General features: G+C 37.1%; 1 protein-coding gene across 1 annotated transcript; it reads left to right on the top strand.

Annotated features, from left to right (window-relative positions):
* The first annotated feature begins 807 nt into the window (after window positions 1-807).
* ggt5b (gamma-glutamyltransferase 5b) lies at window positions 808-14,648 on the top strand. Its single transcript, XM_058790192.1, has 12 exons — window positions 808-1,037; window positions 4,896-5,023; window positions 5,878-5,973; window positions 6,962-7,157; window positions 8,292-8,449; window positions 8,535-8,681; window positions 8,778-8,911; window positions 9,348-9,529; window positions 10,671-10,762; window positions 10,855-10,961; window positions 12,119-12,229; window positions 12,430-14,648. Exons 1-12 carry the CDS (start codon window positions 877-879, stop codon window positions 12,577-12,579), a joined length of 1,662 nt encoding a protein of 553 aa, XP_058646175.1. The 5' UTR covers window positions 808-876; the 3' UTR covers window positions 12,580-14,648.
* Window positions 14,649-15,353: the final 705 nt, after the last annotated feature.

Raw genomic sequence — 15,353 nt, forward strand, 5'->3', positions numbered from 1 at the left:
TAATTTCGGGAGTCTATCTTCCAGTTAATCTTCCCTCCTCCTCCCCATCTCCTCCTTTTTATACATTTTTATTAATTTATCTTTCTGTCTATAAGAGGCTATAGTAGGCTATATAAGCAAAATAGTCTCTCTGAGCCCTTCATTGCAGACATCAAGCCAAATCTGTTTACCACTAATGCTAAGATTAGCCTATATGGGCACACAAACTCGTGAAATGATATATATATTTTTAGATGTCAACTCCAGTCTTCTGTAGCTACTTCTGTTTCTTCTAAAATTTGACTTGTATTTATGTAGGCTCCTATGGTGTTAATGTAATTATAAAATATTTTTCTGACTACAAATTCTAAACTGATAAACGCGCAGGAAGTCGTAAATAACGATAAATAGCCTATTGCACGAGCCTTACTAGTCACTGCACATTCGCGAATTCCGTTGGCAACCACGAACTGTGGCCTACTAATTGGCGGAAGAATTGCCATTTTTTTTTTTTTTCTCACCTGAATAATTAAACATAATAACTGTAAACATTTATAGAACTTTTACAAATCGGATTTCAGTAGACGCCGTTTTATAACAGTAAGGGGCGAGGGGCTTCATAAAAGTCACAGAACAGTATCTCACTTCTCTCCTGACTTGTTTCATGAATTCCTTTGAATATAATTTCGTGTTCTTTTTTCGTGTTCACACTGACTTCACTCTACAGTTGCTTGTACTCTCTCAAGTAAGTTTATGAAGTTAAACAACCATCTCGTTTCTGTTTAAGTGCGCCCTAAAGTCACTCAGTCGCGCGCCTCCTCTCCGCCCCGACGCTCAAATAGTCAGTGAGAAGCGCGCGCGTCTCATTCTACCTGCTGAACGCGCGCTGATCAAAGCATGGCCAAATCTCAGTCGAGACGCTGCTGCTTCTGCATACTCGCTTTAGTGTGCTGTGTCGTGATTATCTGCATTTGCATCATTTTAGCCACCAAACAGAGATGCGCGTTCACGCACGCTGCTGTATCTGCGGACTCTTCCAGGTGCTCCGACATCGGCAGGTAAGAAGACGTGCGCGTCATGCGAATTAAGATCTGAAAATATTACATCGACGCTACACTGACTTTGAGTTCAATACAATACAGCTGCAGTACAAGTTAAGAGAGTTAAATTGCATGTCAGTAGCTGCAACATAAGCTACAGGAATAGTTTTTATAAGCTGTTGGCAAAGTTTGTTTTAAATATAGAGCGTTTAATATGAAGACGTAGCCTAATGCTATTATTTCAAACAACAACGAGCAAAAACAATGTAGAGAGATAATCAGTTTAAGAGATTAGATAATGCAGCGCTGAACATATGGTGACACACTTGAGTTTGGATACACTTGTACTGATGGATCTTATAGATTTAGAATGACTAGAATTATGACATGTGAAAAAATAACCAAAAAGTTGAATGTAGAATTGGTCTGTCCATACTATTGAGTAGGCTGCATACAGGCTGCATACAATCTTGTTGACATTCTGTGCATTCGGTGTTAAATATTTTCTGCAACCATTTAAACCCTCTGAGTGATGCTGCACACAACCAAGATCTTTTGTTCTGAGCACTCATTAAACTGACAAGAGCCCTGGCATTAGTGACAGCCAAAAGACCTCCTGCCAGTCAAAACTGGATCAACCAGCTTCACAAACCCCTATGGAGAAGTCATGCTCTTATGGCACATTTTTTTGTCTCTCGTTCACATTTCCTGCAGTTTGTGCCAAATGTGTGTGAGTGTGAGTGTTTCCTTGTTCAATGTGTGAAGACTTTTACGACTGCATTTCAAAGAACTTGGCTTCGGTGTTTCATCTGGGGTCACAATTTTAACCTGCTCTAAAAGGACAGAGAGAGGAGTTAGCTAAGGTTTCCAGGCATATCCTGGATAGAGGAGGTATTTGTCCTCTTTTGGAATAATGTCATGTGATGCTTGGAACTCGACTCACATTTTATCAAACAAAACACCATCTGAATGTGAAAGAAGTAAACAACATTGCATCTCCACAGACACTGTCGTTACCCAGAGTCTGGCATGTCAGTATCTAACAGAGGTTGTTTCTCACTTGCCTGCTTCATTTGTGTCTGGCATTAGTATTATGCTGATTTACACATCTTAATGAATGCTGTTCATCAGTATTCAACCCCTACAGGCATAAGGGACTTTTAATAGACAGAGGCTTTTATTTTTCTTGTGGAATAAGTTAATCTTCAGCTGTTCAGTGGTGTGTTTCCCAAAAATCATTGTTAGCCAACTATACTGTATATGGTTGCAAGTTCCGTTGTTACCAACATAGTTCAACGATTTATTGTTTCCCGAAAGCATAGTTCTAATTAACATTCACAAACAGCATCGCAACCTTACGTGGTTGGGACCAGTGTTGAGGAAATTTACTTTTATAAGTAATGCATTACAATATTGTGTTACTCCCTAAAAAAGGTCATTACTAATTATGTTACTTAGTTACTTTTTATGGAAAGTAATGCATTGTTACATTTGAGTTACTTTTTAAATCTGGGCAGGGCTTGCTTGTTTATTTTAATATAAAAAATTGCTTCTCTCTCTCTCTCTCTCTCTCTCTCACACACACACACACACACACACACACCTACCTGTATAGCTATCTTTGTGAGGACATACATTGACACAATGCAATCTCTAGCTCCTTACCCTAACCCTAACCTTCAGAACTAAGTGCCTCACCCAAACCCTTACCCTAAACCTACCCTTTACTCAATTATAACCTGACCCCTAAAACCAAGTCTTGACCCTCAAACAGGCCTTTAAAGGGGTCCCAGAAAGTGAGGACCGGCCAAAATGTCCTCACTTTACAAGATTGTCCACACTCCGATGGTCTAAAACTCAAACCGGCCCTCACAAAGATAGCTGTACAAGTGCACACACACACACACACATATACACATATACATGCATACACACACACTATTATTATTATTATTATATACGCTATTATTTCGCCCTTCATGTGAAGATACCATCAGAAGTCTTATCATGTCTTGTCTTGCCTAGTGTTTCTGTGCTCGTCTAAGTATTATCGGTGTCCTGTTGCTGCTTCCAGTGAGCCCAGCCCCACGACCTCTCTCCAAGACGGGAGTCCTCTGAACCTGACCATTGTGTTTCATCCAGTTCTGTGTCATTGTACGACAGACTGCCTTGTTTTGCGTCTTCATTAAAGACCGTTTCTAACTGACTGCTTTTGCACGTGGATCCTTTATATCATCCCTGACAAATTACGTTAGTCTTTGTCCAGTGTTAATGTGTACGCCTTGTTGTGCGTGTGATTCCTTCCTGCCTCTTATGGATTTATTAAAGACTGTTTGAATTCTTCTTCTTCTTCGTGCGCCTTTTGTACACCGCAACCCGTGACAATAATGATATTTGTCTTATTTAACATGTTGCTTTTGTGCAGGTGAGATGAGTAAATACATGTTCATATTTAGTCTGGAAATACAGTAAGCATCATGTTCACACTGCATGCACAGTTTCTCTCAACATGGGGACAGGAGAGATACATGGGGAAACAAATATCAGATATCTCCTTCTAACTTAAAAAGTAATGCATTACTTAACTATAGTTACTTAAAGTAATCTGATTACATAACTCACATTAGCTGTTGTCCCCCCAACACTGGTTGGGACAACAGCTCTCGACCTTCTCATGGTTAGAAGCATAGTTTGTTAATGTAGACTTAAATAAGCAAACTACTGTAACGTTTTTGTAGTGAGTAACAAGAAGTTTGAAGTTTCTGGAACAACAAGGCTTTGTTTGTTCAGATCATAACTGGCATTTATATCAATGGAATTTGCTTTCCATTTGTTCTCTTTGCTATCTAAGGCAGATAATTTAATTATATAATAAGCGATGTTTTTTTCCTATGGGAATGTCCTTCCTTGACTTTTCTTTGTTGTAAAAGTAGCTGTATAACATTACCGCTTGACACTGTAACACTGATCTAATCTTTAATCTCAATTTTAGATTTAACAACAAACACTGAATTGTTGTCGTCTTAACGGCATTGTTGACTTCATAAATGCACATACCATCGCAATCTGATAATATGCTTTCAAGTACTATTCATTATCGAAGGCGATTCATCTGCGATAATGAACGCGATATTGCGTAGCTTGTCAGTGAACTACGGCTCTGTGTATTAAATGGCGCTCTATTTGAAAACAGGTGATGGAGATTTAGCGCTAATCACGGACCCGTCTTTACTGACGAGATGCGCATGAATATCGTGTTCGATATATCGCCCAGCCCTAGATGTCCCCATTTAGATAGCTAAGTAAACGTACGTGTGTGTGTGTGTGTGTGTGTGTGTGTGTGTGTGTGTGTAGGCTTGGAACTCTTCAAGGTTCAATGCGCTCTCGGGTCTCACTTCTCCTCTGGCTCAGACTTGCCTCAAGATTCTCATTTTTCATATTGACGCAAACATGTGATTTATCCACAGCAAAAGTGTTTGTGAATGTGTCACATACCCCAAAGCACCACTGTTTTTAACACTGTTGTAACACTTGAATACAGAGATCATTTTTAGACTCACAAATATTACAAAGTAAATATTTTGTATAACATTTAATCATAAAAGTTTGCATTTTTTACATTGACATTAAAGCTCGTTTCCTCTTATACTCTCATTACTGAAATATGAAAAAAACAATAATTCTCTGTACTTTAATGCTAAAAATTATAACTTGAATTGTCAAGTGTATTTGTTGAACAGAATTGAATTTATGCTCATTAAAAATACATGCGATTTTCATTGTTGCAGTTTGCAGATTTAGCCATTTGAACTTTATGTGTTCAGAATATTGCTGTAACCCAATACTAAATTTATGAGACATGTCTTCTGTTCGCAGGGACATGCTGCTTGAGGGGGGCTCAGCGGTGGACGCAGCCATCGCAGCTCTGCTCTGCACTAGTTTGGTCAACCCACAGAGCATGGGTTTGGGTGGAGGGGCCATCTTTACCATTATGGACAAAACAGGTATGTCTGTGTATGTATTGTTGTTGCGTAAAAAGCAATGTATAATTAAATGGAAATTAGCATATTATAGTTGTTTTGGTCTTGTGATTGAGGTGATAAGTCTTTCGAACCAATGTTTCTTTATTCCCCTTTATATGAACAATTCAGAACATGTCATTTACTTTATTTTGATTATGACTCGTAATTCTACAAGTATGGTACAGCTCATTGAGTTTCTCTAGAAATGTTATGGAAAGGTCAACATGATCTCACAGAATTCCGTGTAATGTTCACGGACTTAATTAACCTCCGAATCTGTGGTGACATCACGGAATCGCCGAAAATTCCGTGATGGGCTCACAGAAGTGATACCAATGTAAGTCAGTGACAGGCATCAGCCGTGCTCCACGCACGGAAACCCTTAGCATCAATATGCCGACGCGATACTGGGGAATTTATCGTCATCATTATTGTTCAGAACTGGGTAGGTTTAGGGTAGGGGTGGGTCAGGTACTCCAGTGAAAGTATAACTGCATCGGAGTCACTCTTTTTACGTGGTCCGATGCAGCGCTGGTGTTGAACCAGTGAATCCGTGCATGGACCACGGCTGATGCCTTCTGTGAGCCCAGCACGGAATTTTCGGCGATTCCGTGATGCCACCACAGATTCGGAGGTTAATTAAGTCCGTGAACATTACACGGAATTCGGTGAGATCAGGGTGGGAAAGGTGGACTGACCTGTTAGTTTATTGTTTAAACAGTGTTCTTTAAAGAGACAAAGAAAAATATACATGACATAAATAAGGAGGATAGATAACGCTGTTTTGAAAAAAAATTAAATCTCCATCAATTTACGGTGTCCTCTGTTTTTCCAAGGCAAAGTGAATATCATCAGCTCAAGAGAAACAGTCCCAAAAGGTGTCAAAGGGGATCTGCTGAATAAGTGTCCAAAAACCATTACATTTGCTACAGGTAAAGCTTTTCCATGCATTCAACCTATGTTTCTTTCTTCCATTAAAAACTGGTGATTTTTTGTAGTTTAGCTATATACATCACCATTCAGTTTCATTGTGTGAAAAACAAGTCTGGACATTCAGCTTTTGTGTCTCAAGTGGCATGTGTAAACGATGACATATTTTTTTAAGATTTCATAAACGTGCCATTTGGAAATATAGAAGTACAATGGGACATTGTGCGTAGGATAGGGGAATTCTGTCTTAAGGTGATTTATGTACTTAAGTGGACTTGTTTTGCTTGTTTCTTAGTCTTAAATGTACTTCCTGGACAGTCACTATTGCCAAACATATTTACCCATAATGCCAGACTAAATTCTACTGTTGACAAATTTTGTGTAGTTGCCTAAAAGTTCACACGCTGTTCATACATACAAATGGAACTCTAATTATGACTGTTTTTCTGTAAATGTTTTGCTTCCCAGATAAAAGAGATTAGTTTTTTTTTCCAAAAGCAGAAGTTTATGTAATTTGGATAAGAACGAAACTCACTGTGTTGTTCTTTGTACTGCAACAATGTCCACTGAAAGCAAAACTAAAGCTTTGTAAAACTGGAAGTAATCTGATTTGGCAGTGTACAGCGTTCCTTTAAAAGGGCTTTTTTTTTAGTTTGTTTGTTTTAGACCAGTATTAATCAAGTCTTTAAATTGTTCATACTTAAGATTAGGCATTTAAATAGCTAAATGCCTAACCCTAATATTAAACTTTGGCACATAGAAAATTTAAAAAAATCAAGTTTAAATGTATTTTTTCCAAATGTGCAATGCACACATTACCTATTGTTAATGCATTTATTTGATCAAAAATTCTGTAATAAAGTGTAATATTATTGCAATTTAAAAGAGCTTTTGTTTGAATATATTTTAAATGTATTTTATTCCTGAACTTTTGAACAAAATTGTACTCCAGTAACTATTTTATGCTTTATATGTCCACGCGTCTAACAGGAAGTCACTGGATAGGTGTTCCAGGAGAACTCCGTGGCTATGAAAAAGCTCATCAGTTGTATGGAAAGCTGCCCTGGGCCAAACTATTCGAGCCCTCCATCAAGCTGGCACGAGAGGGCTTCCCCATGCCAGTCTACCTCGCTTTTTTTTTGCAGCAAGATTTAATTAAAAAGCTTATGAATGGCACTGAACTCTGGTAATGTATCTTCTCCACACAAACACATACACACTATCATGTACACTAGTGTTTGCTATGACTGACACCTCAATGTAATAGTTTATTTAAGGGCGCAAGTATGATGAACCTTGACGAGCATTTTTTAACGATCAATGTCAAAGAAGTAGGTTATGACATAGCCGCAGGCGAACCGCAAGAAATATAAGACCTCTTTCATTGTTGTGTAATAAGAAACTTTCTGCTGCATGAATCAAAGCAACATTGAGTCTATCTCCAGTTTTCTATTAAATACCATTTTTGTCTGTTGTGAAACATAATTTGCTAAATTATACACGGTAACACACTAACTTTGTATTTATCAAACGTGTCCCTGGACCACAAAACCAGTCATAAGTAGCACAGGTATATTTGTAGCTAGCAATGGCCAAAAATTCATTGTATAGGTCAAAATTATTGATTTTTCTTTTATGACAAAAATTAAAAAAAAGGATCATGTTCCATAAATTTCCTACCGTAAATATATAAAAACTTAATTTTTCATCAGTAACATGCATTGCTAAGGACTTCATTTGGACAACTTTAAAGATGATTTTCTCAATATTTGGATTTTTTTGCACCCTCAGATTCCAGATTTTCAAATAGTTGTATCTCGGCCAAATATTGTCCGATCCTAACAAACCATACATCAATGGAAAGCTTATTTACTTATTTTTATTTCCAAAAATTGACCCTTATGACTGGTTTTGTGGTCTAGGGTCACAAATAATTCTGGAAAATATTGTTTTTGAACAAGAATATTAAACAGCACTCATCATTGCTATCTCACTAAGTACTGGACACTATGAATTTTTAGTTCTGTGTTTTTGCTCAAATTAATGCAGCTCTGGTGAGTATTATTATATAAATATATATATATATATATATATATATATATATATATAGGTGAAATTACAGCATTTTATTCAGTAATATAGGCATTACAAGAAATACCATGATGTTTAAGTTTATTTATTTTTTCATTGTTACTGTTTTGGGGTGAAATATGACCCAGACCTGTTCTTGGCAAGTTTCATCACATTTTGTAACACCTGGCTGGCATATGTTACTTGAGTTGCTTTCTGTCTGGTTTTATAAGCTTATTTCTTTGTATAGTGAACTGTTCTACAAGAGCAAGACAGTTCTTAGCCCAAGGGACACCCTCAGGTTCCCTCAGTTGGCAGAAACCATGGAAACGATCTCCAAAGAAGGAGCCGATGCCTTTTACACTGGAAAAATCGCGAAGGACTTGATACAGGATGTCCAAGAGAGAAGTATAAACTTTGTATATAAACGGCAGTCGCTGTAATCAGAACAGATGTAGTGCTTGTTTACACAGTTTACTTTTGGTTTTTCCAGATGGAATCTTATCATTAGAAGATCTGAGCACTTTTCAGGTCAGAGTCAGTGATGCATGGTCAGTCCAACTTGGTGATTACAAGATGCACTTCCCTCCTCCACCAGCAGGGGGAGCGATACTCAGCCTTATCCTCAAACTAATGCATGGTAGGAGTAGATCACGAAAGAAAGACTGTCAACTCTGCCTGCTATACTGAAGCTGTTCTTTCTTATAAATATTAACCCTCCCTTTGATTTCCTCAGGATTCAGGCTTTCTCCAGCCTCTAACCAAGGGGACCAGAAAATCTTGAATTTGCATCGGTTCCTTGAGGTGGTTAAGTTTGCAAACGGACAAAAGCACAACCTCAAAGACCCCTTCTTCGGCTCCAGAGAAAATGTACGGATACAGCCTTGGTGCTTGGGTTTATGTTAAAATCAAAATGGCATGATTTTCTGTCTGGAACATTCATTTAAAAATTACACAACAGCAGAGTTTCTCATGAGCTTCATTTACTTATATTTGCCATTTTTGGCAGTAGTAAGCATAATATCACTTGATGTCAATTGCAGGGTTGAGTAAATACTATGAAAGGCCGGATGTTATTTCTCACGAAGGCCACACAAATGCAAGCAATTAACGTTTGAAATGAAATCAAAATATTCGTTAAAGAAGCATGCTTTCAAAGAGATTTGATTTCATTTAGAAACATCATTAATAATTCCATGCCTGGCAAAAAACAAAAAATGCAAATAATGATCAGACTAAACTGAATTCGTTTGTCTGGCAAGTATACTTGATTTATTCATGCTTTTCTTGTGCCCTGTGAATGCAGATGGAGCACATCAAAGATGAGAAGTTCATTGAGCACATCAGGGCTTTGATCACTGACAGCTCCACGCACAACGCCTCTTACTACAACATCACGCCGTCAGTCGACCGCTTTGGCACTACGCATGTTTCAGTGTTGGCGGCAGATGGCACTGCTGTGTCGGTCACCAGCACCATCAACCACATGTGAGACATTTACAGCATATGCTCAGCAGAGATCCTAATTGTGTTTCTAGATTTAAAGGGATAGTATGTGAATACACACACACACACACACACCTTTTATATAAGCAGTGGCTATTTGCACTAAATGTAAATGGTGTAAATAGCATCCAATTGCTCTATTGCTAAGTGAAAATAGCAGGATTTTCTTAGCGATATGCTATTTACACTAAGTGCAAATAGCTATAGATTCTATTTATTGTTAAAATTTCAAGATTTTCTGCTATTTATACTACTTATTGGCAATTATCTGCACCTCTGTAGTACATTATAAAAGAGTATGCAATAATAACGTATTGAGTGCAAATTATAATTTTAATTCAGTTAGTTTTTTTCAACTGCTTACAAACTTTGCATCTTTTTTCGAAACTTTACACTCAAATCCAAGAACTGTAAAATGCCTCACATATCTTGCAAAATGAAGCACTGCATTCAAAATATCACACAAAAAGCAAACATTTGCAAACACCTTTGCCATAATATTAATTCCTGTTAGATTTTTGTGTGTTACATAGAGAATTGTCTGTTGTGTTTTATGAAATTGAAAAGAATTAGTGTATGGTTCTGCAGATTTGGTGTGTGGTTCTGGTGTTTGAGTGTCAGGTTTCAGAAATCGTGTAACAAGTAAAGATTTTGTGTAAGCAGTTGAAAAAAAACTGTAAATGGATGTCAAAAAAGCCCTCCCTACACATACCCTAACCCTACCTGATACTTCATTTTCAACTTTTTGATTATTTTGCCTTTCCGATGTGATATGAAATTTAAAAAGGGAGAAAAAAAAGTTCAGCAAAAGGCGGATTTGAACTCGGGTCGATCGCGTCAAAAAGACAATGAATAGCACTGGAGCTATTGTTAAACGATTGTGTTTTGTAGTGTTGACTAGCCCAACCACGTGCTGGTGGGCAGAGTTAGTGTAAACAGCCTCTGCCAAAAAGACGGGCTATTTGTACTTAGTGTAAATAGACACTCCGTTTTGGATATCTTGTAATATTTTTACAAATAAATATTATTAATAAGAATATTACAAAATCAATATTATTATAAATTAAATAATAAATCCTCTAATATTTATGAAAACTAATATTTTTAATTTTTATGTCTTCAGGTTTGGGTCAACTGTTTTCTCTCCTAAAACGGGTATCATCCTCAACAACGAGCTAGCTGACTTCTGCGGCCGAGCAGATTCTGTCACACCAGGTGAAGATCCTTCGCCAAATATATCTTCTTACATTTTGCATGTCTTGAAACTTCTTGTCACCATATTGTCTGTTGTTTTTTTCCCTCTCCAGGCGAGCAGCCTCCCTCCTCCATGGCTCCTACCATCCTGCAGTCCCAGGAGAAGACTGTAGTGATTGGTGGATCAGGAGGAAGTTTTATCACCACAGCCATGGCCCTGGTGAGTCAAACTACATTTGAAATAACAAGTTATTGGGGTTATCAGTGTTTAGCCTATTTTTATGAAGTACACAGCCTTAGCTGACCAGCACTAAATATTTTTCCTCTACTGCACCTGCTAACAGTTTTCATTTAAAGTTATTGTAGTAACTGTTTATTGAATTTTTTTTTTTTTACTATTTTTTTTTCCAACCTAATGTCTATTTTCTCTGTATTGGATGTCCACGGTCTTACTGTCTTACTAAAAAATGTTCGGTTTTGTAATCTTTATCAAAATAACTATTTGCCTATTAATAACTATTATACCTCTATATACCTGACAATTTTCTCAGTTTCTCCCAGAAATTCATCAGAATACAGTCAGTATTGACTTCAAAATCATATTTTTGTTAAAGCACTTGCATATATTTTCCAGTAAAAAAAAAAAAAATGAACTTGAGCTATAAATTTGTCTTAGTCCTCCATTTACATTCTATAAACACATTTCATGCTAAAATGTGTGCTAAAATGATTTTCTGTGGTTGTTGACAGTATCTGATGCATATCCTGTTGAAAAGAACCTAATTTATTTTAATTGTTAGGCTATTCTTGGCATTTTAATCAACTATTTAAACTATTATTTTGATTGCATTTTATTTTCCAACATAATATCTTTTTATTTTTCCTTTTTTATTGCATGTCCATGGTCTTACAATCTAAAAAATGGTTTTGTAATCCTTCAGCAAAATAGAATCATTTGCTGTACCTCGTTTCATTCTTTTTAACCATGAAAACAAAGTCTGAATACAGTCGGTATTAACTTTAACATGATATTTTTCTTAAAGCACTTTCATGATTTCTCCAGTAAAAAATGTTATTTGAGCTATAAAAATGTCTCAGTCGTCCATTTACAGTCTATAAAGACATTTCATACAGCATGTGCACTGAAAAATGCATTAAAAATGATTTTCTGGGGTAGTCAACAGCATGCCGCAGATGCAGTACAGCGATATCCTGCTGTAAAGAACCTAATTTTGTCTAATTGTTGTATTAAAATTTGTATCAAAACATTAAATATAAAATTGTCTGCATTAAAAACTATTGTATGCGGATGTCCTGCTGAAAATGACCTGACAAACCCTCTTTAATGAATATCCTCTTGTTATTTTCCTATTTCAGTCCATTATGAACCATTTGTGGTTTGGGATGAACCTTAAAGAATCTATTGCTGCTAAAATAGTATTTGTGGACTCCAACAACAATGTTCTATTTGAACGTGGATACGACAATGTAAGTCCTTTGGAATGTAGATCCGCTCTAATATTATGAGGTTCCCCATCATCCCATGTTGACAGTGTGGCCGTATTGAATGTAATTGCTCCTTACCTCCTCTTTAAATGTCCCCGGTCACTGATTATAATCATCATTTTATAAAACAGGTAATCAAAAGTGACTCAAGTAGTAACGTTTTGTTCTTTTCTTCTTCTCAGTCTTCTATCAGTGCAATGCAAAAGATAGGACATATCGTGAAGAACAGCAAGTTCCCATTTTTCAATGTGGTCAACGGCATCTCGAAAGAAGGACAGTGCATCAGTGCCGTATCTGACGACAGGAAGCGCGGCGGGTCAGCGGGATACTGACCCTGCCTCTGTTTGCGCCGTCAGCTGTTAGAGACTGGTGTGGTGATTCATCAGGCCTGAGAGGAAGTGAGGTGGAAACAAAGGGTCAGCGCTCCCTTTCAGCGACGCCTGTTGACACCATAAATTCAAATATGGGTTGATTGTGCACAATGGTGTGCATTTGTCCGTCCATGTCCACTTTTGTTGGACTCTATCAAATGAGAGTTACAGTAAGATTTGAGTGCATGTAAATATGTTTTGTATGTCAGGGAGACAGGGGCTAGTTGTCACACAGAGGAAGGGTTGCATCTCAAAAACCACACTGGCATTCACTTAGGAAAGAGTAAACTATATAATGAAGGTAGATTTGATCTGATAGGCTGAACTGTGTTGGTAGTACATTTTTTTTTACCATAAATGTCAGGTTGCACATGGTATAGAGTGCTGCAGCGATGATGTATTTTTGTAGGCCAACCCAGAAAGCCTCGACAGAAACCCAATTTATCCCGTATGATTCTTACACGTTTTGTTCATCTTCACAAATAAACTTTTATGCATTTTGAAGCCTAAATACAGTCACCAGAAGAATAAAGGCACTTGCGTACCGCGTAGTTCTAGGAACTAGCCAACAGGGTCGTTCCTAGAGAAACAATTTCCCTCTTGGGCTGTTTTTCTAGTTGCATTCGCACTGGCAAGCAGGAACTCTGAAGCAGAAAAAAATGCTGCAGACAGGTAAATGCCGTTATTGCTGTTTTCCATGTTCATGGAGTAAGTATTTCTACATAGCTTTTTAAAAACGCTGGGTAACTAGCTGGTGTTTCGTATGCGTTTGGCCAATCAGCGTACACTTACATCACTGGTAGTTCCTACAGAACTGTTTTAGACCCCACTCTGAAGTAGGAGCTAAATTAGTTCCCCCAAACGGAGGTCCTAGAACTAAAACCGTTCCTAGTTCCTGCAGTGCGAGCATGTCAAAAAACGGAAACTTCTATGAAAAGTTTCCTCCAGTGCGAAAGCACCCTATTATAGTTAGGCTTTAATTGAACTACACCATGGTCACATGACTTCAACGCCACCGTCATAAAGCTTCAGAAAACTCTTGTCAGTTTTTATTTTTTAAAAAACAAAAATTTTTCCTGAAAGTTTGCAAGAGCATGATTAGAAACACAAGGCTGGAAAATTGGACCAGCAAGTAGATGAGATTTCCAGTTCGGTGTGGTGACGTTTAATGTCCCTGACAATGTCTGTAGTCCCATTTAGCCACTTAAGTGATGTATTTTATGTCGTAGAATAAAACGTGAAAATATCTTGAGTTTGTGTTCACCACAGGCCTTATTTCTGGTGTATAACCAGAAGCTCATTAAAAAGAACATTGACAGTGAAAATTAAGGACAATGAAAATGCTAAATCGTTTCCAGGCACTTTGGTCTACAAAAATACACCATCCCAGCAGCACTCTACCTGTTTTTTTGTTAGTTTTTTTTAATAAGCTGTATTTTTTTTTCCTGGCCAGTAATTATGGAAATGTCAAGTAACTTTTTTTGTAGCCAAATCTTTTGGCTATGTGCAAAAACTGTCATCACAGATTATGTACAAAGAAGCACTTAACATCATCCAGCACTATTTCATGAGAGCTAATAGCGATTAACTTGAGGTCAATGTTTCTAAATGCATCTTACTGAATCTTACTGTAAATGTTGGGAAAAACTGTTTTATAAAAAAATCAAAATGTGAATATCAACAAACTGAATGAGATACTGCAATTACGAAATTATTTTAGCAATTATAGTTTTATTACTTGTGAATAATATGTTATAGTTTTCATATGCACTTTTTATATTTTCCATAATGATGTTTTGATAAACAGCGTCATATGTTGGTTGAACTTCGATCATGAATATTTTCTACTTTTCTACTATTTTTATATTGTTTACTGGGGCTGTTCAGACATTGAAATTTATGTATATTCAGCATGTCCCATGATGCACCAGAGGACTTCAGAATATGACATATTAACGGAATCGCATTTAAGTGCATTTCGAATCTTTTTGTTTCAAACATCACAATAAATCCTTTCTAATGTCTTTAAATTAGTCTTTTATTTGACTTTTATTATTTCAGAAAATGGTTCAGTTTGAGCATTAGTCCTCGCTGTCCGAAGTCCAAGCTCAAACGAGACCGTGCATAAATCATGAAGACTGGAGAAGTTATAGTCTACAAAGCATAATATGATTAAATTCAGTTTTATGTTTGTTCACAGTGAGCTGAATGCAAACGGCTTTCCCTCGGAGGGAAGAGATATGCATTATTAAAACATGCAAATGATCCTCATTCACGCGACTCCCACTATGGGGACACAGAGGGATGAATTCGTTCTCTTTTTGTTCTTTATACACGGGTTAATCAAATATCATAACTCTTACCTCACGTTTTGTTGTTTCTTGCACAAAACAGTCATATTTTAGTTTTTCGTGAGTGTTTTCCATCTTCTTTGACCCAACGTGCCGTGTTCACAGTGGCGCGAAAAACACCCGCTCAAAACGCTCGACTGAAGATGTCTCCGCTTTGGGAGCGTTTCTGTAAGATGTACGTCCATAATATAATCGATCATTTTTTTGTATGCGGTCAACAAAATCAGTTATCAACAATACACAAGCACACTTACACAAATGTAATTTCCAAATTTAGTGTCAGTTGAATGCATTTCTATTAATCAAGCCAGTCTAGCCATTATAGCCCAGTCAGGGTAGCACTGTATTTAATTTTTGACAGGAATTTTGAAACACTGTTATTCT

Source organism: Onychostoma macrolepis, chromosome 10 (genome assembly GCF_012432095.1).
Source record: "Onychostoma macrolepis isolate SWU-2019 chromosome 10, ASM1243209v1, whole genome shotgun sequence".
Classification (NCBI taxonomy): domain Eukaryota; kingdom Metazoa; phylum Chordata; class Actinopteri; order Cypriniformes; family Cyprinidae; genus Onychostoma; species Onychostoma macrolepis.